This window comes from Vigna angularis, chromosome 5 (assembly GCF_016808095.1).
Source record: "Vigna angularis cultivar LongXiaoDou No.4 chromosome 5, ASM1680809v1, whole genome shotgun sequence".
In the NCBI taxonomy this organism is placed as follows: domain Eukaryota; kingdom Viridiplantae; phylum Streptophyta; class Magnoliopsida; order Fabales; family Fabaceae; genus Vigna; species Vigna angularis.
In genome coordinates this window covers 12,638,397-12,665,345 of record NC_068974.1, presented here as the reverse complement: position 1 = coordinate 12,665,345, position 26,949 = coordinate 12,638,397, and the positions used below count along the sequence as shown (strand labels likewise).

The window sequence follows — 26,949 nt, the reverse complement described above, 5'->3', positions numbered from 1 at the left end:
TTTCTCTCTTTTAAATAAAATTACAAAAAAATATGTTTTAAAGGTTTAGGCACATGTGTGATCGCACGCATCGTCCTTGTGCTAAAAACCTTTTCACTTTCCTAAATTAAAATACCAAAAACATATATAAAATCATCAAAAAACTAAAAAACATCTACATTTTCAAACAACAAACAATATCGCCTGCCAGAACTACGTGATCCTTGATTCTCCATCAAAAGTGGAGATACGTAGGAGCAAGGCCAGTCCTTGTCAGGCTCACTCTCCCAAAAATCCAAATCATGTCAAAACAAAGTTCTCAACGAATTTCCAAACAAACATCTCAAACAGTTTTCAAATGAACTACGGAACCCTGATTTCTCATTCTGAATGAGAATACGTAGGAGCAAGGTCAATCCTTGTCGGGCCCAAAAAACTAAAAAAATATTGTTTGTTTCTTTAGAGTTTTATTTCAAGGGGAAGTTAAATACTTTGAAAACCACATCCACATTCGCACATTTAGTTAAAGGTACTGCCTTAGGGCAGGCGTTGTAGGGTGCTAATATCTTCCCTACACGTAACCGACTCCCGAACCAAGAATCTGGTTCAATTTGACCATGCCTTATCATTTTATGGTTTTTCCGTAGTTTTCCAGAATAAACTATGGTGGCGACTCCAAAATCTCTTTTTCGAAACTAATCTCTTCTTTTTATTGGATCGTCGTCCCGTCGCGATTCCGGTTGCGACATTTATCAAATTGTGTGTCAGGTTATACTTGAATAACATGAATATAGTAAACATTTGATAGCTAGTTGAAGTCCACTACAAGTGCTAAAGTTGTTTACTCCATTTAATGGAGTCTTCCTCCTTAAAAACTTTTAGGCTTATTTGTTATGACACACCTTTTGAATGAGGAGCAAAAAAAGTGCATGACATGAATATCTCAATATAGGGACCACTTTTGTTGTGTTCGTCTTTTCATGTAGATTATGTGTTGTTTTTATTGGTTTTAAAGTTTGTTCATGAATAATAAATTGTTGAATATACTGATTTTATTGGTTTTGAAGTTTCTTCATGAAACTATGTTTAACTTTAAAATATATTAATATACTGATTTTGATATATTAATATAAATTAAAATATAAAATTTAGTGTAGATTAAAAATTAAAATATGAATTTAAGTTTTATATTAACTAAAAGTAAAAAAGTTGAATGACAAATAAAAGATTCATGGTGAAACTTTTATGTTGATTGAACTTGTCTTTTATTATGGTTGAGAAGAAAATTATTACAAATTCGAAACATGACTTTAATATCATATTCTTTATGAGAAATTAGTCTTTTTAAATAAAAGAAAAAGTGAATTAAAATTAAATAACGTAAATAGAAAAAACTGTCAAGCTCTCTCACGTGAGTGCCACGTGGCCATTGGGAAGCTCAAAAGAAGTGAGCCCAACTTCCTAAAACGCCAAACTCCCCAATACCCATTTCCCAACTTCGACCATAAGAAATTCTTTTGGGCTTCTCTCACACGCCAACATCAACAACATCTAAAAATCAAACTAAGGCAGAAAGAGAGAAGAGAGGAAGAAAATAGAGAAAAGAAAAACCTTGGCTGCCCGCCAAACGCAATTTCCCAAAGGAAAAACCCTTTCGCGCTCTCTCCTCCCAAATGACACAACCATCAGCGCCTCCGCCTCCGCCGCTGCCGCCACCGCCACCGACAACTCCACCGCCACCTCAGCAGACCGAGAGCGTCCGCGTGCGCTGCGCCGGCTGCCGAATGATCCTGACAGTGGCGCCTGGCCTCACGGAGTTCGCCTGCCCTACCTGCCGAATGCCGCAGATGCTTCCGCCGGAGCTCATGCCTAGGGAGCGCGCCGCCGCAGCAAATGCGCTTACATCGGTGCCTCCGACGTCCGCTCCGCCGTCGCAGCCTCCGCACGCTCCTGCACACGGCATTGATCCCACTAAGATCCAGCTTCCCTGTGCTTCTTGTAAGGCCATCCTCAACGTCCCTCACGGCCTTGCGCGCTTCGCTTGCCCTCAGTGCAACGTTGACCTAGCCGTCGATGTCTCCAAGGTGAAGCAGTTCTTCCCCGCCGCTCCTCCGCCTGAAGAAGTTAACGAGGTTTGCCTCCTTTCTGTTTCATCTTTGCTGCTAATTGACGATTTCGGTGATTGAGAAGTGCCGAACAGGAACGGTGCTATTGGTTTACTGTGTAGTGTGATTCTAGGTCACGGTAGGGTTTGTTTGTAATTTACTTCGTTCTGGTTGATATTCGGGATATAGTATATAAAGTGTGATACTATACAGAGTGTGATTGTGATTGTGGTCGATACTATAATGCTTCCAATGAGGATGAAGAAGCAAGGAAGTGGAATATGAGTATGCTTGATGGTTGACAAATGCTTTGTCTGTCTTTATTGATACCGAGGAGCATGTTTGGAAAGCTTTAGTCGGTCAACACACATTTCATCAGGCCAAACGTAAAAGCAATTTTTTGTTTCTTATTGGTATAAGGTGGTTTCCGTTGAGACAAACAAACACACCAGAAGACATGCAGTATAAAGTGTGATTGTGATTGTGGTTGATGTTATAATGTCAGTGTGTTCGGTGATTTTAGGTTACATTTGGATTTTTATGTGTACTTCATTTTTCGATGATTTATATTGGGACATAACAATTTTAAATGTGGTTGATTTTATAATGTTTGTGTGTAGTGTAATTTTAGGTTACATTTGGATTTCTAAGAGTACTTTAGTTTGCCTTGATTATTGGGCACACACAAATATAGAAAGTTTGTTGTTTATAATGTTACTTTGTAGTGTTATTTTAGGTTACAGTGTGATTTCTATGTACAGTTTAGTTTGTCCTGGTTGCTATAGGGGACCTACAATATGAAGTAGGATTGTGATTGCAGTTGATATTATAATGTTTCTAATGAGGATGAAGAAATAAGAAAGCAGAATATGGGTATGATGAATGGTTGCTAATGTGAAGATGTTAGTAAGGAGAAATGGGGATGATTAAGAGGAAGCCTTGATTTGGTTTTGCATGATAATGGGATTTTATGTATACTTTATTTTGTCTTGATCGATATGGAGCATATTTGATAGGGTGTGAATTTTAGGGTGGTTGATATTAATATGCTGCCAGTAAGGATGAATGAGGATTATGAAAAGGAGTCTGTGATTCTATGTGTACTTTGGTTTGTCTTGATTGATATGGAGGATCTACAGTAAGTTTTGTTTACAGCTGAAAACTTGACATGGTAATTGTTGCTTATTGGATTTAACAAGTATTATATAATGTAGTAGAATGTGCTTGGTAGTTAGTCAAGTGGGTGCAGCATTTCATGATTGATGTGGAGGACATACAGTGAGGAGTAATGGTAGTTGATATGATGGTTTAGCTACAAGGATGAAGATGAGCATGCATTATGAAAAGGAAGAGGAATATGCTTTATTGTTGGTTGATGAGGTAAAGTTGTAGCAAGAATGAATTTGCATTTAAAGAAGGAAGAAGAATGTCATTTAGGACGAATTAAGAAACTGGAAGTACAATATGCTTGATGATTGATAAAGTAAAGAAGATAATAATAAGTAGGATGGGTTATTTTATTTCTTGGGGGGAGGTGGTCGGGGGAGTGGTTTGTTAATTAGGGAAGTGGAATTACTGCTGCTGGGAATGGATTTTCCTGTTAAGGTACTTATCGTGTCCTTATGTGGTTCTATGCTGTTGGATTTATTGCCTCTTTGCTTCTTCTCATGCACATAATCTTGTTATTATTTTATGGTGAAGGTGTTTAGTGTTAGTGCCTTGGTGAATGAGGAACTGAACTTATATTTGTGGATGTTTCATGTATAATAAATGTGGAATAGAATGATGGATTATTGTGTGAGCATTCAACCATCCACATTTTTATGAGCATTTTTTTAATAAATAAATTTAGAAACAAGAATTTAACCATCTAATTGGGTGCTTATCACCATCCTTCCCTTTTACGTAAATTCTTTCATTCAGACCTTTGTTGAGTTGGTGGAAAATGGGTATGTGGAACATTTGCAGCGAAATAACTTTATTCTTTTTTGGTTAATGGAAATAGGGGCTGGGAAATAAAATGCACTGATTTTTCACTGAGGTAAATTTTTCCTTCAAAACAATTTCACTCTATCCTCTTTTTTTTTCCTCTTCCCAAATTTCACCTACTCAAGTAAGCTGACCCTAGGTGTCTTGTATAATGCGAAGAATGCATTGAGATCTTATGTTCAATCATCTCATGTGAGATTTGAGATGGAAGGAGGGACTAAATTGAATGGCAAAAGAAACAATTAAATTTGAGCACAGCCTGCCAGTCATTTGCAAGTATGATCTAGAAACATTCAATGAACTCAGGAAGTGATTGAGTCTCAGGAATACAACTAACTAATTTATTGAAATAAAAGAATTACGAGTGGAGATCTGCTACCCTGATTCACAAAGCATAAGCTCCTATTGATTTCCTTAGAGAATAACTAAGCATGACCCCTGACAGACTCCTGCATTCCTTTTACATACTACTCCTTAACAACTTTCCAGATTAGCCTCCTGCTATTGATCCCCTAGATAATGCTATCCTAAAATCGAAACAATATAAAAGATACCAGCTTTAATGTATAACATATTCCTATCTTTCAATTAGTATTTAATATTAAATACAAAACAGTAATAAATGTTAACTTCCTTAATCGAAAACAGATCTATCTGTTATTTCTTGTTCCTCCTATTATAGACACTCCATACCTCGTGCCTGCTATTTTGCTTTACATGCTGGGACCTACCAATGAGAAATATGAGGCTAGGATCAGGAAGACAAGCCTGTCCAACAAAATCTAGGGAAGAAGTTTATTGCTAACATTATTCTGCTCATGGTTTATTTATATAGGTTATGGCTACCTAGGGGCTTGATTGCTCTTTTGAGTCAATGTTATTTCTGTTTTTTTTTCTTACCTCTATTTTTAATGTGTACATAGGACCTTAGAGGGTTCCTGATTCTTTTGCATGTATGTATACTGCATATGTGTATTTATTTCAGAATAGGATCTTTTGCGTTTTTGATTTTGAAAAGGACAATCAATATGTGAACATGCATTATGCCCCCAGTAAAAAAATGGATTGCCCCCTACCTCTGTTGATATTTATTTATTTCTCCAGTTCTCCTTGTGATGTTTCCTTTTATTAATTTAATTTTTGTCTTTTTTTTTTTGTTTTTATGAAGGTCCATTGTTTCAGAATATGTTATGTGTACATTTTATTGTCCTTATATCAATGATTTTTATTTTTTTTATATAATGTATTCAATTAAATCAGGTTGCTGTTGAAGTGGAGCGGGACGAGGATGAAGGTGGCATGGTTGGAGAAACATTTACAGATTATGTGAGTTACTAATTGTCTCCTTTTGAAAGCATTGTTTGCTAGAACTTTATGATTTGTGGATTATTATTTCAGTTGTTATTTCATGTTATGCTAGCACATTTTAGTGGTATTGAAATCTCTCCTTGTGCAGCGACCACCAAAAGTATCTATTGGATCTCCACATCCAGATCCTGTTGTGGAGACATCTTCCTTGTCTGCAGTGCAGCCGCCTGAGCCAACTTATGATCCAAAAATTAAAGATGATTTGGAGAGATCTAAGACTTTGTCGTGCTTGCAGATTGAGACATTGGTCTATGCTTGTCAGGTTTCTTCTATGATAAATTGAAAATATATGGTCATGTTTTGCTTTGCCTTTCCTGTGTATGATGTTGGTTTTTATGACAGAGACACCTTCAACATCTCCCAAATGGAGCTAGGGCAGGATTCTTTGTTGGAGATGGAGCTGGTGTCGGTAAAGGTCGAACAATTGCAGGGCTAATTTGGGAGAACTGGCATCATGGAAGGAGGAAAGCTTTGTAAGTTTGGGTCATGGCATCCACATGAAATTATGGTTGTTATTGAAAACTAAGATGCTCTCGGAGTTTTGTTGTTTTGATGCTTTTTGTCACATGTCCAATGATCTTACACAGGTGGATTTCTGTTGGTTCAGACTTGAAGTTTGATGCTAGAAGAGACTTGGATGATGTGGGTGCAGCATATGTTGAAGGTATTTTCCTAGAAAATTATATACAGACAAGGTTGTATTTATTACTTATGTTTTGATGAGCCTGTTTGCCTGTTAAGTTAAATACATAACATTTGCAAAAGTAATTCTCATTACGAATATTTTAATACATATTTTTAGATATTTTTGTTTTCATTTCTGGGACATGTGAGGGGTGGGTATTTCATTGGGTGGTAGTTTTGCCCAATATCTCACAGAATTGGGATTTTGGATGTGTAGGTAGGTGGTTCATGGCCAGTGATTTTCAATTAGATTAACACTGTTATCTTCATGATTCCTTTATTTTTCGTCTTCTTAAAATAGAATTTTGCTTACCCTCCTCTGTTTTTGATAGGTCCTTACAATCAAGAACCTATAGAAACCCAGTAACACCCACTCACTGAATAACCTCCTTGTATTACCAAAGAATCAAGAGTACAAGATACACTGTGTGCCCGAGAGCTTAACCTCCCTCCAAAGAACTACAAGAGTTCCCGCCAAACAATAACACTCCAAAACTCCCCTCTCTCACCAACCAACCCACCCCTTTTATACTGACTTACCTAACTGCCAGGCAGTTAGGCTGGGTAATGTTTCTTCTTCTACTAGATACAATTAGTTCCCTAACAATACTCCCCTTCCCCAACAACCTTGTCCCCAAGGTTGAAAAACTGCTCTCTCTCTTTTTTTTTTTTTTTTTTTTTTATCGCCCCATCTTCCAACGGAGGCACCCTCTTCTCACCCACAGCCTTCTTTAGTTGGGGAACATGAAATATTGAGTGTATTCTTGCTGTCTCGGTTAATTGTAAATGAAAATCTACTTTCCCCACATGCTGTAACCGTGCAGGGAGCTTCAGTCAATTCACCCATCACGTCACCTCCTGTCCCCTGCTCCACTACGCACATTTCCCAAACCCGAAAAACGTGGTAGTGCGCCTGCAACACGGTTTCCAATTCTGCTTTCTGCCCCTCCGTCAAATCCACTTGCCCCTCACCGTCCACCTCTTTCTCCACTTGGCCCATATCCCAAGCTATGACCCATGACTCAGCATCTGTCAATTTTAATAAAGATTGAGGCTCCACCAGCTGTCGGGCTAACGCTGGGTCTCCTTGTATCTTCACCTTCTTACCTTCCACGATATACCCCATTGTCATTTCCTTCCAATTTATCATCACCTCCCCCAGTTTAGCTAGCCATTCAACCCCCAATATGATGTCTACTCCGCCCAGTTCGAATAAATGGAGCCTCTCCTCAACCACGGCCTCCGCCAATCTGATCTCTACCTGCTCACAACACCCTCTCGTCTCTTTCCGCTGTCCATCCCCCAAACTCACCTGATAAGGGGGCGTATCATTTATGGGTAACTTCAGCTCTTCCGCCAGTCTCCGACTAATAAAGTTGTGGCTGGCCCCGCTGTCGATGAGGACTAGCACCTCCCTGTGCCCAATCTTCCCCCTCAATTTCATCATCTTCGGTTGGGTTAACCCTCCGACGGAACACGCCGATAGCTCCATAGGTTTTGAATTTTGATCTATCCCTTCTTCCGCTTCGTCATCCTCATCCTCCGCCAACAGCAAAACTCGCAGACTCTTCTCCGAGCATCGGTGGCCAGGAGCAAAGAGGCCTCCGCACCGGAAACAACGACCCTCTTCTCTCCTTTTAAGAAATTCCGGATACGGTAAGTTTCGCACCGTCCGTCCCCGATTATCGGCGCCTCCGGTCACACTCCCTATCGAGCTGCTCGCCGGCATCGCTCCCTCTCTCCTAGCTGATCCATTGTCTTCCGTTCCCCCTGTCCGGTTTGTGGACTGGCGTTCGGTTTCGCCACGTACTACCGAACCTACCATGCGCGACCCCGATGGGTTAATTTTCATCCCGTTCCAGCCCCCTCCTTTCGCCCTCATTATCGCATCTTCTACGTCCCGCGCGATCCTGATCGCAACCATGAATTCTTGAGGATCTTGAATGCGGACTTGTCCCCTGATGTCTTCTCGCAATCCAGCGAGAAAAAACCCCATCACCAGCTCCTCCGATAACCCCCGAGTCTGACCTATTAATATTTCAAAGCTCCGGACGTACTCCTCCACTGATCCCTCTTGCCGCATTGTCGCAAGCTGTTCAAACACCGATCCTCTGGATCCCCCTCCAAACCGATTCACTAACGCCATTTTTAGGGCCGTCCAAGAACGAATCTTGGCTTTTTCCTTCCAAACATTAAACCAGTAACTCGCGCTGCCCTCCATACTAATATACGCCAGCTCCACCTTATCCTCCTCCGCCACTTTTTGAATGTGGAAGAAACGTTCTGCCCGATTAATCCAGCTGTGAGGTTCTCCCCCTTCGAACGATGGTAGATCCACCCGTTTTCGCCAATTGTGTGGTATCCCCCCATGATCAAGTCTTCCCCCATTATCATTCACCGAACTGTCACTCCCTTCAGAGTTTCCTTCGTGATTATTCGTTCTCACCCCCATCATCTGCATCATCTGCTGTATATCTCGTCTCACCGCGGCCGCTTCCACCTTCATCCCCTCCATTGTAATTTCCAGTGCCTCCATTCTTCCTTCCATGGCTTTATCCGGCAGGTCGGACCAAATGATAGGTCCTTACAATCAAGAACCTATAGAAACCCAGTAACACCCACTCACACTGAATAACCTCCTTGTATTACCAAAGAATCAAGAGTACAAGATACACTGTGTGCCCGAGAGCTTAACCTCCCTCCAAAGAACTACAAGAGTTCCCGCCAAACAATAACACTCCAAAACTCCCCTCTCTCACCAACCAACCCACCCCTTTTATACTGACTTACCTAACTGCCAGGCAGTTAGGCTGGGTAATGTTTCTTCTTCTACTAGATACAATTAGTTCCCTAACAGTTTTGGGAGTCACATTTGTTATTAACCTCCTCTTGTGCACACTCTTACCTCTAGTTTGCTTTTTATCCAAAAAATGAAAGTTTTCTGCTGTTTTGTTATCATCCTGGGGTAAATTTTCTTTTGTAGTCCATTTGAGGTGTTTGTGTAACTGTTTTGAAGTCTTTAGTTTAAAAATTAATTGTTATTATTGTATCTATATCACAAAATTGTTACAAATTTAAATATCTTCCTTTTGTTTTCCCTCTATCCAGTGCATGCTTTGAACAAACTTCCTTATTCTAAGCTTGATTCAAAGTCTGTTGGGATCAGGGAGGGAGTTGTTTTCTTGACGTACAATAGTCTCATAGCCTCTTCTGAGAAAGGTCGTACTCGTCTCCAGCAGCTTGTACAGTGGTGTGGACCAGGGTTTGACGGTCTTATACTTTTTGACGAGGTATGGGAATATTTTCTAGTGTCAACTAGCATCCAATGATTGTTTAATTTGATAGTTGTTAATTGTTAAGTGTTTCTCGGATTCAATTTTATTTCTCCACCATTTTTTTACTAAGGTTTAAATGGTCAATTGTAGTGTCATAAAGCAAAAAATTTGGTCCCTGAAGCAGGCAGTCAGCCAACTCGAACTGGAGAGGCAGTGCTTGATATCCAGGTTGTTCTTCATTTCAATCTTTTGAAGTAGTGGCCCAGAATTTCTATATTGTTTGTGTTGTATTCATTTGTGAATTTATGTTGAGTGAAGATTAATTTTTTTATTGTTTTTAAATATATTTTTGGTTTTTTATTCTTTGTTCTATTTATTTTCGTATGTAGTGTTTTAGGGAATATTTTTAATACAGTGAATCTAAATGTGATAAGTGATATCTAAGCAGAAAGAAAGATAACAATGGTCTTGCTTAATATGCTTAGTAGATGCAACTTGTAGCATAAGTACAGTGATAGAATGAAGATTCTTAGATTTATTTATTTTAATTAAAATAGTTTAAAGCTAGTGGTGGAAAAGAAACATATTCATGTGAAATAAACTTACATGGAATAGGTGAGCGGCCTTTTTAATTGGATTTTCATACCATTATGCTACAAATTATAATATGGATGACGCTTGCTATAAATGGCAAACCTCATAGCCATGCATGTGAGTATGCTACAATTTGTAATACGTATCATTCTTACCACAATTGGCAATTCCAATACCCATTTAGGCTATACAGACCTAAAGAAATGTTTTAGTTACATGATTTGAAAAATCTATTCCTCTTTAATCCCTCAACATTAAATAAGTTTCCCAATAAATAATATGGTGTCATTTTTGTTCTCACCTAACTCATGAAGGCTGTCATGATTTAATTGAAAATTCAATTTTTAATAGTCTATTGGTATGAGGTGATATAAGTAAACATCCATTTTACAAAATATGCTCAAATCCTTGTCATGTTTCTCTGATGTGTTGCTAACAACTCCATTAAAGTAAGGTTCCAAATCCAAATTGTCATGCTTGTGGCTGAAGGCAATAGGGTCATGAACAATTGGATGAGATGTTGATAGGTCCATATACAACCATTCATAATGAATTCTCAAAGTTGTGAAGCTTGTGTTGTGCTGTATTTGAATTTTTGTCAGAAAGAAGTGGTGCAATGCCACTACTGCAAGAAGAACAAAGATGGAAGGAGGTATTGAATTGATACAAAATAACACCTTAAGGCCTACTATCCAAAATGCATTGAGTCTTTTTTTTTCTCTTTCCATGGCAAATATGACTTTTTGTTTTTTAATGGGGTGAGCCAATAATTTGAAATTGGTCATGCAAACTTCAGTTCTGGCTTTTGGATAAGTATGAAGGTTTAAGTGAACGGTTGTTTTCCAGGTCCGGGTGCTGATATAATAGTATATAATGAAATTTATGAGTAGTGACACAATTCTAGAGAATTCTGATCCTAATTTATGAACTTAGTCTACTCCTTGGTACCTTATGTGGCGGAAAGTCCCATCATACTGTGTGTATCTGAATTGTACCATCTATGAAGCATGGCAAATGTCCTTGTAATAGTGGTTTTGATTTGTTGGAGATTCCATATTGACTGGAATCTCTCCTACTTTGTAATTCAATTTTATGAGGTTGAATTATGTTTAAAGTGCTTTTTCTAAGAGGGCATGTCTGCTTATACCATCTACCCCTCTGATGTCGATCTCTCCTATTTTATCTGCATTAATGTATCATTGAAATAGTGGGCACAGGATGTGGTATCTGAGTTATTGCAGTTTAATTTCACAGGAGCGACTCCCTGAAGCTCGTGTTGTTTATTGCTCAGCAACTGGAGCTTCTGAACCTCGCAATCTGGGTTATATGGTTCGCCTTGGTCTTTGGGGAGATGGGACATCCTTCTTAGATTTTCGTGAATTTCTAGGTAGTTTCTCGTCTATTCTTTTCCTAATTTTTTAAATACAATTTAACTATTAATGTTCATTTTTTTTTTCTTTTGAATATGCTGTTCTATTTCTTTTACTCAAATAATGTTTTTGATAAATCCACTCATGAACCTTTTTTTCCCTTTCAAATCCTTGCTGCTGCACTTTTTGGAGGTATATTATATTTGTCTAGTTGATGATGTCTTTATTATGATATACATTCCTCTGTTTGTTTGATGGCCATTTTTTTTCACTTATATTGTTACATTACAATAGTTCATGAATAATATTTCATGATTGGTAAGCATTTACGATAGTATTGAATATAGTGAAAAACTATGTATACGATTAATCTCCCTTGTGTTGAAAATACACATAGGATATTGTATTTTATAAAGGATATATCGGCTAAACCCAAAATATAAATAAAAAATAATAAAGTAATTGAAGATAAAATTGTTGAAGTATAATGTCTTTATTATTATTAATATTTATGTTAGGGTTTTGTTAGGGGCTTCCTGCCCTTTTACTTTTCAGAAAGCCGCCGCCAAACGCCGCTTTCTCCAGCGAAGTCAAGGGTTAGGTGCGCCTTGAGAAGCACAACCCAACCCTAGTGGTCCCGTCTTTTGAAGCCTCCACACGAGCCGCCATGCGCCGCTTCTTTCCGGCAAGTCTCGGTCGCGTGTTCCGCACGCGCCGCCTTCCGGTTGTCGGAGTTACACCGCGTTACTGTAGATCGTCTTGCTGGGGCTTCTTGAGTGTGTTTTGGTTCTTGTTTCTCTGTTTCGTTGGCTTGGGCTCATACCTAGGGTTTCCTCCCTTATGTTTTTAAAACCCTAAGTTCTATTTCTTCTCACAGTTTTAAAATGGCCTCTTCTACTAAAACTAATTCCTCTTTATTTGCTACCCCTATCATTACATCTGCAAAACTGAATTGGAAAAATTATTTATCATGGTCCTCTACTCTGGAATGTGGTTTCTTGGTCAAGGACATCATAATCACCTTGAACAAGATATTTCTATGGTCCTAGATGAAAAAAAATCTCCAGTGGCAAAAATTAGACTTTTAGTTATGTGCTATTTTGTGGCAATTGGTTGAGCAAGAGGTTCTAGATATCTTGAGACTCTATAAGACATGCTCCTCTTTGTGGAAAAGGGCCTAAGATATTTTTGCTAATGATGTATAACGTCTTGTCGATGCAACCTATGAAATAGTAGAGAAGATTAGGAGAAATCTCCCTTATGTGTTTAGCATACACTTAGGGTAGTTTATTTATAATGTAAGATAAGGATTAAACCCTAAATACAGAATGGGCTGAGCCCAATTAACATAAACACACAACTTAACATCTAACACTCCCCCTCAAGCTGGAGCATATAAATCATATGTTCCAAGCTTGTTACAAAGATAGTCAATTGTAGGTCCTCGTAAGAACTTGGTGAATATGTCTGCCAACTGGTTGCTTTAGTTAACGAACTCAGTCTTGATATCTCCAGATATGATTTTTTCTCTAATAAAATGACAATCAACTTCAATGTGCTTGGTTCTCTCATGGAAGACAAGGTTAGAGCTAATATGAAGAGCAGCTTGATTATCACATATAAGTGTCATGTGAGTGACATCTCCAAATTTCAATTCACTAAGTAATTGTTTAAGCCACAGAAGCTCGCAAGTAGCAGATGCCATAGCTCTATATTCTGCTTCTGCGCTGGACCTTGCCACAACACTTTGCTTCTTACTTTTCCTAGATATTAGGTTGCCACCAATAGAGACACAATATCCAGAAGTAGACCTCTTATCAGAAGGGGAACCAGCCCAATTAGCATCTGAATAACAAACGATTTTTGTATCGTTGTTAGGACTATATAGCAAACCTTTTCCAGGTGATCCTTTAATATACTTCAGTATGCGAACAACTGCATCCCAATGGTCTTCACATGGGGAGTTTAGAAATTGACTCACCACACTAACTGCGAATGAAATGTCAGGCGGTTGCTCCATATAAATTTGCGAAGACGACATACCAATCCAGATGACTCCCCTTGAGCAACAAAGCCAGGCGGTTGCTCCATATAAATTTCTTCATGCAAATCACCATTAAGGAAAACATTTTTGACATCAAGTTGGTAAAGAGACCATTGTCGAAGAGCGGCCATGGCAATGAATAGGCGAAAAGAGGTCATTTTTGCCACTGGAGAAAAAGTATCACCATAATCCAAACCAAAAATCTGTGTAGCCTTTGGCAACCAGTCGAGCTTTCAGATGATCAATTGTGCCATTAGGGCCAACCTTGATAGCATACACCCACCTGCAACCAACAACAGACTTTCCAAATGGTAATTAGACAAGCTCCCAAGTTCCACTTTTCTGTAAAGCACTTAATTCATGCAGCATAGCTTGACGCCAGCCAGGATGAGTTAAGGCATCACCCAAAGACTTGGGAATTGACACAGAAGAAATGGATCAGAGACAAGTGTAAAAAGATGAAGATAATCTGTGGTAACTAAGAACAGTATAATGGGGGGAAGGGTTACGGGTAGAGCGTATACCTTTACGGAGGGCAATAAGCAGGTCAGACTCATTTGCTGGAGCCGGAGGAGACACAGGAGGCGGCACTGGAAGTGAGTCATGAAGGAGACAATTGCGGCGACTATAAACCTGAAGGGGTTGTGGTGAAGGACGATCCTGTGGTGAATGAGAGTCTAAAGAAGGAGGAGACAAAATGGGTGGAGCATCACCGGGAGGATCACAAATAATAGGAATATCAACAGTAGTAGGTAGAGGTACAGAACTAGAAGATAGATGTGAAAAGTAAAAAGAAGATTCATCAAAAGTGACATCAACAGAGATAAATGACGATTGAGGGTAGGGGAAAAACACTTATAGCCCTTTTGTGACCGTGGAAATCCTAAGAAGACACATTTGTGAGACCTAGGAGATAACTTATCAAGACCAGGACTAAAATCATGAACAAAACATGTAGACCCAAAAACTCGAAGAGGTAATGGATGCAGAGGGTCTTGAGGAAATAAGATAGAATGAGGGATTTTGTTATCTAGGACGGAAGATGGCATGCGGTTGATAAGATAACATGCCGTGAGAACTGCATCACCCCAAAAACGTGAGGGTACTTGACCATGAATTAGAAGTGTACGAGTTGTTTCAATAAGGTGTCTATTCTTGCGCTCAGCCACCCCATTTTGTTGAGGGGTATAAGCACATGAGGTTTGGTGAAGAATGCCATGAGAAGCCATAAAATGTTTAAACGGTTGAGAAAGGTATTCACGACCATTATCACTGCGTAAAGTGCGAATGGAAACCCCAAATTGAGTTTTTATTTCATTGAAGAATGATTGGAAAATAGAAAACAACTCAGAATGATTCTTCATGAGAAACAAGCAAGTACATCTGGAATAGTCATTAATAAAGGTAACAAAATACTGAAATCCTAAAGTGGACTTAACACGACTAGGTCCCCAAATATCAGAATGAACCAATGAAAAGGGGGATGACGCTCATTGTAAAACACTACGAGGAAAGGAACTACGAGTATGTTTACCTAACTGACAAGACTCACACGACACACTTGATAATTTCGACAAACTCGGAACAAGTTGCTGCAGTTTGGCAAGACTGGGATGACCTAACTGAGCATGAAGAAGGGATGGTGACTCCATGATTACGCCAGCATGTGGAGAAGGGCGGAGATGATATAGGCCATGAGACTCACATCCTATGCCAATCATGTGTTTCGAATTCCGGTTCTGCAACCAAACAAAATCTTTGGTAAATGAAATAACACAATTAAGGGAATGAGTTAGACGACTTACGGACAATAAGTTAAAAGGAGACCCAGGGACCTAAAGTACATTATCAATGGATATGGACGAAAAAATATGAACAATACCAATACCATGAGATGAGACTCTAGACCCATCAGCCATTGTTACCGAGGGTAAATCATTCGGACATGACAAGGAAGAAAACAAGGACTTGTTACCAGTGATATGATCGGTGGCGCCTGAGTCAAGGACCCAAGATCCGAGAGAGTGAGTCAGACCAACAAAAGGAGTACCTGTGCGTATAACAGAAGCAGATGTAGTGGAACTAGAGTACTAACGGTCCTCATACCATCTGAGAAATTCTTGAAAGAGTGCAGGGTTGTTTATGGTATTTGATGAAGTAGGATAGTATGCAGACGGTGATCGGGGAGGTGGATCATCACGTTGGGCAGCCATGGAGAGGGAGAAACCCTAAAAATCCAAAGTGCTCCGATTGACGCAACGACAACAGATCTAGAAAGAGAACAAGGAGGCGATCACGATGGTCCTGGTCGGCGGCGGATCTCGCCGGTGACGCTCCGGCATGCGCGGCGGGAAGCAGCGGATCTGGTGACTGGTTCGGTGACGTGTGGAGGTGCGTGGATAGTCCGTTTGCCACGATCTTTGCACCACGGTGGTCGCCCGACTGAGAAGATCCGGATGGTATGGTCGTCGGTCGATTTTGGAATTCCGGCGGCGGCGGCGATGGCGACTGCGACGACGACGACATCGATGGGTACCGGAGACTGTGGAACTGGCTGGAACAAAACCTAAGCTCTAGATACCATATGAAATAGTGGAGAAGATTAGGAGAAATCTCCCTTATGTGTTTAGCATACACATAGGGTAGTTTATTTATAATGTAAGATAAGGGTTAAACCCTAAATACAGAATGGGCTGAGCTCAATTAACATAAACACACAACTTAACATCTAACACAACCCAAAGAGCAACTTCTCTCAAACAAGTCAACCATGATATGCTTTCCCATATAGCAAAATCTCGGGCTGCGGTAGAAGAGTTAAAGAACTTCTTTGGCTGATTCATTAACAAAGCTTGACAAGTTTTACATGGTCCTAATTTTGAAAAGTTTACACTCTGATTTTGAATATGTACGTGATCAAGTTTTAGCTGGTGATCAAATCCCATCGATCAATGGCTTAGTTACTCGACTCCTTCGGGTACCTACATTGGTAAAAGACGAGAATTTAAGTGATGCTATTGAAACATTAGCAATGGTGACACCACAAAGAAGAGGAGGTAGGAGCAACCGAGGAGGACATGGTGGTCGAAGTGGATATTCCTTGCATGGCTTTCCATACAAAGCTACTCATGTGTTTAAATCTGATAATTCAGAATCTAGAATTTTTGATGAAGAGTACCAAGAGTTTTTGAGGTACAAGTTTGAAAATTCTTCTAATCTTGGCCAATCCTCCTCAGTGTCAAATGTGTCAACTGCCTGCATCTCTCAATCTGTGGAAGGTCATAGTCCATGGATTCTTGACTCAGGTGCCTCTGCTTGCATCTCTCAATCTGTGGAAGGTCATAGTCCATGGATTCTTGACTCAGGTGCCTCAGATCATATCTCTGGTAACATCCCTTCATTTCCTTCCTTGTCCTCTTCGAAAACTCCTCATTTCATTACTGTTGCCAATGGATCCAAAGTTGCATCTCAGGGGATTGGCAAAGTTTCCCTATCTCCTTCACTAAAATTGAATTTTGTTTTGTATATTCCTCATTGTCCTTACAATTTAATCTCTTTGAGTCAATTGACTTGTTCCTTAAATTGTTTTGTAACCTTTTATGCTAATTCCTTTGTTACATAGGAACATGGTACGGGTCGTTTGATTGGAGAAGGACATGAGTCACGAGGACTTCATTTCTTAAAACCTAACTCCTCAATTTCCTGTTTCGCAACTTCATCCCCAAAACTTTTGCATGATCGGTTGGGCCACCCAAGCTTATCCAAGTTGAAGATGATGGTTCCAAGTCTCAAACACATTCAAGTCTTAGATTGTGAGTCTTGCCAGTTAGGAAAACATGTTAGATCTTCCTATCCTAAAAAGTCTGAGACGCGAAGTAATTTTGCCTTTTCAACTATTCACTCTGATATTTGGGGACCAAGTCATGTTACTTCTTTTGGTTTTAATTATTTTATAACCTTTATTAATGAATTTTCGTGATGTACTTGGGTTTATTTAATGAAAGAGAGATCTAAACTTTTGACAATATTTCTGTCTTTTTTAATGAAATTAAGAACCAATTTGGGAAGATAATTAAAATGCTTAGAAGTGATAATGCTAAGTAATACTCTTCTACAACATTTTCTTCATTCTTTTATCTTCCCAAGGAATTTTACTTCAGTCAATATGTCTCCACACTCCACAACAAAATGACATTACAGAGAGAAAGAATAGACATCTCATTGAAACTGTACGCTCCTTGATGTTGAATACTAATGTTCATGTTCATCATTGGGGTGATGCAGTCCTTACTGCCTGTTTTCTGATCAATAGGATGGCTTCTTCCTCTCTTGACAATAAAGTCCCTCACTCTGTCATTTTTCCAAATGACCTTCTTTACCATGTATCTCCTCGTATATTTGGGTGTACTTGTTTTATTCATAATGTTTCTCCAAGTCTTGATAAACTCTCTACAAAAGCTATTAAGTGTGTCTTTGTGGGATACTCTCGCCTTTAGAAAGGGTATAAATTTTATTCTCCCTCAACCAAGAGGTATTATATGTTTGCTGATGTCACATTCTTTTTGAGGATACATTTTTTTTCTTGTCCTCCATGGAGGACTGTTCATCTGTTCAACAAATGTTTCGTCTACCATCATGTGATCCCTTGGTTACTCCTGCTTCTTTACCTCAAACTCATAATTTAAATGACATTATTCCTCCACCTCCTCTTACATATCAGCGTCGGACACAATCTCAAACTCAGAACACTGAAGATTCTCGAGACTCAGATCCTCCTTCATTAGATTCCCAAACCATGGATCCTTCATCCTCCTAACCCTCTCTTGACTCAGATAATAATTGGCCTAATTCCCTTCGGAAAGGTATTCACTCTACTCGTAATCCTTATCCTGTTTATAATTTTTTGAGTTATCATCGTTTGTCTCCTCCATATTTCTCTTTTGTTTCTTCCTTATCTTCCATTAAGGTTCCTAATAATGTTCATGAGGCACTTAGTCATCCTGAATGGCGACAAGCCATGATTGATGAAATGCAGGCACTTGAACACAATGACACTTGGGACCTTGTTGCTTTTCCTCCTGGTAAGAAGCCTGTTGATTGTAGATGGGTCTATGCTATTAAGGTTGGTCTTATTGGTGCAATCGATCGTCTCAAAGCTCGTCTGGTAGATAAGGGATATACTAAAGTCTATGGCCTCGACTATTGTGATGCCTTTTCTCCTATGGCTAAAACCAGTACTGTTCATATTTTGCTTGCTATGGTTGCCATTTGTCAGTGGCCCTTGTACCAGTTGGACATTAAAAATGCTATTCTTCATGGTGATCTAGAAGAAGAGATATACATGGAGCAACCTCCTAGGTTTGTTGCTCAGGGGGAGTCTGGGTTAGTTTGTAAATTACATCGTTCCCTCTATGGCTTGAAGCAATCACCTCGAGCTTGATTTGGTAAATTTAGTCGGGTTGTGCAACATTTTGGATTGAAACGATGTGAGACGAATCATTCAGTATTTTATAGTCACTCTTCTCCTGATAAATGCGTTTATCTTATGGTCTATGTTGATGATATTGTCATTACAGGAAATGACGTCACTAGAATTGCTCAATTAAATAATCATTTGTTCAACCACTTTCAGACCAAAGATCTGGGTCGGCTAAAATATTTCTTTGGTATTGAAGTGGCACACAATCAAAGGAAGGTGTCATCATTTCACAAAGAAAATATGCTCTTGATATTTTGGAGGAAACAGGCTTGACAAATTGCAGGCCCATTGATAGTCCTATGGACTCAAATCAAAAGTTAATGAAAGACCAAGGTGAACTTTTCAAAGACCCAGAGAGATATAGAAGGCTTGTTGGAAAACTCATCTATCTTACCATAACAAGACCTGATCTTTCTTATCCGGTTAGAGTTGTTAGTCAATTTATGCAAAATACACATGGTGATAATTGGAATGTAGTGATTCACATTCTCAGATATGTAAAAGGGAACCCAGGACAGGGATTGTTGTATGAGGACAAGGGAAGCACTCGAGTTGAGGGATATTGTGATGCAAATTGGGCTAGTTGTCCAATTGACAGAACATCTACCACAGGATACTGTGTTTTACTTGGAGGGAACCTTGTATCTTGAAAACGTAAGAAACAAAGTGTTGTTGCTCGATCTAGTGCTAAAGTTGAGTATTGATCTATGGCTCTAACTACATGTGAACTTGTGTGGATTAGACAACTCCTTGAAGAGTTGAAATTTTGTGAAAATGAGCAGATGAAGTTGTACTGTGACAATCAAGCCGCCCTTCACATCGTCTCTAATCCAGTGTTTCATGAAAGAACAAAACACAGAGATTGATTGTCATTTTTTTTAGAGAGAAGTTATTGCAAAGGATCTTGTTACTAAGTTTGTCAACTCTAATGAACAACTCGCAGACATTCTGACCAAATCTCTAAGGGGGCGTAGAATTCAATTTATATGTTCCAAGCTTGGTGCATATGATCTATATGCTCCAACTTGAGGGGGAGTGTTGAAGTATAATGTCTTTATTATTATTAATATTTCTGTTAGGGTGTTTTAGGGGCTTCCCGCCCTTTTACTTTTCAGAACTACTATCTCCTATCAATACAGTAGTAAGTTGTATAAGGTTTTCTTAGTAAAAAATAAGACTTTTCTTAGTAAAAAATAAGACTTTTCATCTTCTCTCAAATCTTCAAGTAAAATATAAAAATAAGATATCTTTCTAAGATATCTAATATACCTAATACTTCCCATCAAATTTGTGCATACAAATCTTATGTACCAAGCTTGTTACAAATATAATCAATTTTTGGTTCCTGTAAAATCGTAGTGAAAATATCATCAGGTACAATCTTTTCTCGAATGAATATACAATCAATTTCAATGTGTTTGGTCCTTTTATGAAAGATAGGATTAGAACTAATATGAATGGTAGCCGAATTATCACATATAAGTGTCATTTAAGTAACATCTCCAAATTGTAACTTCTTAAGCAATTGTTTAAGCCAAACAAGCTCAAAAGTGGTTGGGGCCATGGGTCATAGCTCTATATTATGCTTTTGCACTAGATCTTGACACAAACTTTTTTTCTTGCTTCTCCAAGAAATCAAGTTACCACCAATGGAAACACAATATTCGAATGCAGACCTTCTATCAAAAGGAGATTCTGCCCAATCAACATCTGACGTTAAACAGTGTTGCTAAATTTGCCATATAAGGATTTGTAAAGACGACATACCAACCAGAAGACCCTCTTTGAACAACAAATCTTGTAGGTTGCCCCATATAAATCTCTTCTTGCAAATCTCCATTGAGGAACACATTTTTGACATAAGTGATAAAGAGGCCATTGTTGAAGAGCAGTCATGACTAAACGAAGAAAAAGCATCTTTGCCACTAGAGAAAAGGTCTCACCATAATCTAACCCAAAAATTTGTGTGACCTTGGGGTACAAGACGAGTTTTGAGGTGATCAATAGTACCATTAGGACCAACTTTGATAGCAAGAACCCACCTGTAACCAATAATATATTTCCTGGACGATAATGGGACAAACCCTCAAGTTCCACATTGAAGAGTACTTAGTTCATCTAGCATGGCCTGGCGCCAACTAGGATGAACTAAGACATCACTGACAGATAGGTAGGTATGAAAAGGTGAAGATAACTTATGATAACTTGAAGCAATATAATGTGGAAAGGGATTACAGGTATAACAAATACCTTTTCAAACGACAATTGGAAGATTAGACTTAGTTGTCAGAGTTAGAGATGAAAAAGTAGTTGGCATTGGAATTGGTGGTTGTTGAGAATGATGTCTATGACTATAAACCTGAAGTGGTAGTGAAGAAGTATCTGATGGTTGTGGTGGTGGTGGACAAGGTCCATCTGGAGGACCACAAATAACAAAAATATTGATTGTACTAGGAATATTGATTGCATTAGATGAAGACATATCAGAAGAAGAATGACCTTTAAAGTAAAAAGGAGACTCATTAAAGGTGACATCTGGATAAACAACATAGTAGTTAAGAGAAGGAGAAAAATACTTGTATCCTTTTTGTGATCTAGTAAATCCTAAAAAAACACATTTATGTGATTTAGGACATAACTTATCTAGACCAAGACTAAAATTATGAACAAAACATGTAGACAAAAAAACTTTTAGAGGTAAGCGATGAAGAGGTTCCTGAGAAAATAATGTAAAATGATGTATTTTATTATTTAGAACCGAAGAGGGCATGCATTTGTTAGATATATTATTTATATTTTATGTTTGTCTTTTATATTTAGTTATTTTGTTATTCTTTATTTGTATTTTGGGTTTAGCCCATATTTCTTCTATTATAAATATAGTACACTATGTGTATATTCAACACAAGGGATATTAATCCCATACTTAAGTTTTCATTATATTCAACATGAATAATGAGAAAACATGTAGTAAGCATAACATCACCCCAAAAATATTGAGAAACCTCACGATGAATTAAAAGAATGTGGAGTTGTTTCATTATGATGTCTATTTTTCCACTCAGGCATTCCATTTTGATGAGGTGTATTAGCACATGAAGTTGGATGAAAAATGTTATGAGAAGCCATAAATTGTTTAAAAGAATGGAAAGATATTTGTGACCATTATCATTTTGCAAAGTTCGAATAGAAACTCTAAACTTAGTTTTAATTTCATTGAAAAAAGATTGGAGTATATAAAATAACTGAGAACGATTTTTCATTAAAAACAAGTAGGTACATCTGGAATAATCATTAATAGAGGTAACAAAATATTGAAAAAACGTAAAGTAGACTTAACTCGACTAGGTTCCCAAGTTAGAGTAAACTAAGACAAAAGGGGACGAAACATGTTGGTAGACACTGCAAGGAATGGAACTATAATTATGCTTGCCTAATTGACATGACTCACCAAACTGGATAACTTGGATAAGCTGGGAATGTGCTGCTGAAATTTGGTAAGACTGGGATAACCTAACTGAGCATGAAAAATAGATGAAGACTCTATAATTGTGCCTCCATGTGTAGAAGGGTGGAGATGATAAAAACCATGAGACTCACATTTGGTGCCAATCTTCTATCTCGAACTCCGTTCTTGTAAACAAACAAAATGTTTGGTAAAAGAAATAATACAATCAAGATGGTTAGATGGATAATAAGTTAAAAGGAGATCCATGGACATAAAAAACATTATCAATGGATAAGGAACGACAAAGGTTAAGGATCTCAATACCATGAGCTAAAACCCTAGATCCATTAAGCACTGTAAGAGAAGGTAAATTATCCAAGGAGGATGAAGAGGAAAACAAAGATTTGTTACAGTAAGTGACTCTTGAGTCGAGAATCCAAGGACTAAGAGAAGAAGATTGAGTTAGACTAACAAAAGATGTACTTGTGCATGCTACAAAAATAATGGAACTAGAAGGTTGTTGATCCTCACACTTTTTTGAGTAATATGATCAACATACCCTTAACTCTTAAGCCAAAGTTTAATGTCTAATGTCCAAGTTGCATAATTAGAGCTATCTAACTTATAGTAGACAAGTGCACATTGACATAATATATATATATATATATATATCAGATGCACTAGTGGCAGAAGAGAGATTAGAAGAGGCAGTAGCAAAAGAAGCCATAGATGAACATGAGAGAGACAAATCCTAAAATTCCACGGTTCTACAATCAAGGCAACAAGGTCAGATCCTGAGAGCAAAGGTTGCGACAAGTTCAACAATGCATGGCTGGAAAAGACGATGTCTGTGAACTTCGACGATGTTAAAGTTGCCAGGCTGGGACAAGTACAATCATGGCATTGTTGGTCGAAACTGAAGTTGTGTCAATGGTGACAACAATTGTAGTGGCCAGGGGCGACGAAACTTTTTCAAAAGAACCATAGGCTTTAGATATCATATTGAATATAGTAAAAAACTAGGTATGAGTTTAATTTCCCTTTTGTAAAAAGTACACATAGGATATTGTATTTATAATAAAGAAAATATAGGCTAAGTTCAAAATAAAAAAAAAATAATAACCAAGTACCTGAAGATAAAAGATAAATATATCTATTTAAGATATCTAATAATTTAATATGTTTAACAGTAACTAATATTTTATGATTCTTTGATTTAATCTTCCTAGAAGTACATAGTATAGGATGTTAAAAGAATTTGTTATATCTCTGCTTTCTAGTTGCGTTTCTTGTCCTAGATGTTCCCATCTCCTAGGTCTGTGATGTTAAGAATTTGAAATTATACATCCAGGTGCTTTGGACAGAGGGGGTGTTGGAGCTCTTGAATTAGTTGCCATGGACATGAAAGCAAGGTTATAATAATTTCATGTGGTCACCAACCTACCTTACTGAAAGTATATGCTTAAGAAAGATAAATTGTTTTTCTTCATTTATCTTGTTGTAGGGGTATGTATTTATGTCGGACGCTCAGCTATGAAGGTGCAGAGTTTGAAGTAATTGAAGCACCTTTAGAAGAGAAAATGATGGTACAAGAAATTTATTTGCCATTATTTGCGGAACTTGTAATTTCTTTGCTGAAGAAACAATGGAAACTATCTGGTAAAATACTGACTGGCATCTGAAAATAATAATCAGTAAAGCATAAGAGAAAAGAAAGGGAATTCCATCAATCAGTTTCAGAAGGTTGTTTGTTAGTTATGTGACATAGTTTAAAATAATTGGTCTTTCTTTTTCTTACAATTGGTTTGGGTGTCATTTGGTTTGTGCTTGTCAAAGTCAAACATTTATTTGTATCAATAAATGCTGACATTATACAGTCGGGTATGCATGTGTATTTTCAGATATGATTTTTGTTCAAGCATGTTAAATCAGGAATGTACTTTATCTTTCTCTTTGGTGCGTTGTAATTTCTTTTTCTTTTCTTAAGTATGATAATAGAAAGGAATTGAAGTTGTAAGAAACTAGAGATGTTTCCTGGCTGTAGATTGTTCAACTTTCTTTTCATATAATGATAACATGTACAATTATCTATATTATCTCTCAATGCATTAATTTATCCCGTGACTTCCATATTTTTGTCTTATAATCTTATTTGCACAATAACATTAGGAAATATATAAAAAGGCAGCTGAATTTTGGGCTGAATTACGAGTAGAATTGCTGTCAGCCAGTGCCTTCCTAAATGATAAACCTAATTCTAGTCAGCTATGGCGCTTATACTGGGCAAGCCATCAGGTATTGAAGTTTATGTGGCAGATTAAATCTGTATTTGGATTCTGGTGTTTGTTAACTAATACTCATTGACTATTTTGTCTGTTCGTTTTCCTTGTAATGCTGTAGCGTTTCTTTAGGCACTTATGTATGTCTGCTAAAGTCCCTTCTGCTCTGAGATTAGCAAAGGAAGCGTTAGCTCAAGAAAAATGTGTAGTCATTGGTCTTCAGAGCACTGGAGAAGCAAGGACAGAGGAAGCTGTGACAAAATATGTGTGTATTTGAATACCCTGTTCATTGCATTTCAGTTTCTCACACGGTTTATTATTTTTGTCAGGGTTCTGAACTTGATGACTTTGTTTCTGGACCTCGAGAATTGCTGCTTAAATTTGTGGAAGAAAATTACCCTTTGCCAGAAAAACCTGAACTTCTCCCAGGTTTTAGACTTGTTTTTCTAGATGATTCTCGTTTATTTATATATTGTGAATTTAATCGTTCTTCTGTAATAGGAGAAGATGGGGTGAAAGAACTCCAAAGGAAGAGGCACTCTGCAACTCCTGGTGTTTCAGTAAAAGGCAGAGTCAGAAAAGTAGCCAAGTGGCAACCTCCTAGTGATGCTGAAAGTGATGAAGAATCTGATAGTGAGTCTCTTAGAAACAAATTTTGATGAAATCCACTTGTCCTTGTTTCTCTTGTGCCTCCGTAAGTGAAAATAAGGTGTCACTTTTGACATTATTATTATTATTATTATTATTATTATTATTATTGAAAGCAGAGAACACTTTCTTAAACCAGAAGGCCTTGGACTTTGAAATTTGCTCAACCAACGCAAAATAAACTTGTAGAATATATTTGAGAAACTGAATAATTGCAAGAATAGTTTAATCATATACCAGTCCCTATTTTCCAATTACTCCTTGAAACTTTGATTGCATTAAACATTAGTTCTGTGACAAATTATTTGCAGACAATGTTTGCATGATACGAGTTGTTTCTGCCTAGAAGTGCACTGACCACTGTATTAACCATATTTTATTTTGTTTTTCTCTTGTTCGACGTTGAATCAGCGTCATTGACACATTATTATTTTATTTATTTGTTATGTTTTTATTCATTTGACTCACTTCATTGGCTATGGTGTGTTAAAGGCATCGTTGTTATTAATATAATCTTTTTTATTCTCATGATATCCATTTTTAAAAAGTTAAATGTTTGACATTTGATGATTCCTGAAGACATTTTAATTTGCTGTGTTGCTTGTGTGCATTTTTATAAAGATTCCTCTGGTTTGGTGCAGCTGACTCTGGTGTTGAATCTACTGACTCTGATGATGAGTTTCAAATATGTGAAATTTGTACTACTGAGGAGGTGGTTTTCTTGCTTTTAAGTGTTTTTGATTTGTTTCAATACTGGAGATTCAGTAAGCACTTGATTTCCCTGCAGGAAAGGAAAAAATTGCTACAGTGTTCTTGCTGCGGTAAATTAGTCCATTCCACATGCTTGATGCCACCAATTGGTGATGTAGTTCCTGAAGAGTGGTCATGCCATTTGTGTAAGGAAAAAACAGATGAATATCTCCAAGCAAGACAGGCCTACGTAGCTGAACTTCAAAAGAGGTAGAATTCTTGGGTGATGTTTTCATGGTGAAAAGTTATCATTTCAAGTTAAATAACTGATTAGTAAAAAAAACTGGTTGTATGAGATACAATATCTTCTGTTAACCAAAATTATGTGGTAGAAAAATTAGTATAAGAAACCAGGGAAGTGTTGATTGATGAACGTATTCTTACATTATTTCAGGTATGATGCAGCGTTGGAACGGAAGACAAAAATATCAGAGATTATTCGGTCTTTGGATCTGCCAAATAATCCTTTGGATGATATTGTTGATCAGGTAGTGATCAGTACTCGACTTACATTCTTGCTTTGAAAGGACACTTTTCAATATGTGAACAGAACACAACTGTTTAAATCATTGTAGTAAGTATTGTATGATTTACGATACCATCATTGTATGATACAAGTCAACTCCTCTGTGATACGAATCGTGTGAAGACTCATAGGTTCTAGTTTTTCCTGAGTGGCCTTGTTTGAATGCTATCTTTTCTATCCTTTTCCTTAATGTTTTTTTTTCTTTTGAATCTGCTGACTTTTTCCTGCTACTACTGTTGTCATCTAATATGCAGCTAGGAGGCCCTGACAAAGTTGCAGAAATGACAGGAAGGAGAGGAATGCTTGTGAGGGCTGCTACAGGCAAGGGTGTAACTTATCAGGCTCGTAATACGTGAGTTGTTGTTTGCCTACCTAATCATTATGCAACACTACATTATAGATTACTAATTT

General features: G+C 37.9%; 1 protein-coding gene across 4 annotated transcripts in view; it reads left to right on the top strand.

The window, feature by feature from the left end:
• The first annotated feature begins 1,467 nt into the window (after nucleotides 1-1,467).
• Nucleotides 1,468-26,949, top strand: part of LOC108340248 (protein FORGETTER 1) — a 32,187-nt gene continuing 6,705 nt past the window's right edge. For 3 of the 4 annotated variants that reach the window (XR_001833188.2, XR_008248790.1, XM_017577491.2), the window contains exons 1-18: nucleotides 1,468-2,111; nucleotides 5,334-5,399; nucleotides 5,530-5,703; nucleotides 5,784-5,914; nucleotides 6,029-6,105; nucleotides 9,234-9,415; nucleotides 9,551-9,628; nucleotides 11,249-11,381; nucleotides 23,687-23,747; nucleotides 23,840-23,921; nucleotides 24,505-24,630; nucleotides 24,736-24,879; nucleotides 24,944-25,043; nucleotides 25,116-25,247; nucleotides 25,904-25,974; nucleotides 26,050-26,222; nucleotides 26,407-26,500; nucleotides 26,793-26,890. Coding sequence is in view for 2 of the 4 variants with exons in the window: in XM_017577491.2 (XP_017432980.1) it covers nucleotides 1,653-2,111; nucleotides 5,334-5,399; nucleotides 5,530-5,703; nucleotides 5,784-5,914; nucleotides 6,029-6,105; nucleotides 9,234-9,415; nucleotides 9,551-9,628; nucleotides 11,249-11,381; nucleotides 23,687-23,747; nucleotides 23,840-23,921; nucleotides 24,505-24,630; nucleotides 24,736-24,879; nucleotides 24,944-25,043; nucleotides 25,116-25,247; nucleotides 25,904-25,974; nucleotides 26,050-26,222; nucleotides 26,407-26,500; nucleotides 26,793-26,890 (2,381 nt within the window). In the remaining 2 variants the exon portion in view is untranslated. The remainder of the gene's footprint in view (nucleotides 2,112-5,333; nucleotides 5,400-5,529; nucleotides 5,704-5,783; nucleotides 5,915-6,028; nucleotides 6,106-9,233; nucleotides 9,416-9,550; nucleotides 9,629-11,248; nucleotides 11,382-23,686; nucleotides 23,748-23,839; nucleotides 23,922-24,504; nucleotides 24,631-24,735; nucleotides 24,880-24,943; nucleotides 25,044-25,115; nucleotides 25,248-25,903; nucleotides 25,975-26,049; nucleotides 26,223-26,406; nucleotides 26,501-26,792; nucleotides 26,891-26,949) is intronic. The other variant, XM_017577493.2, reaches the window with a different exon arrangement.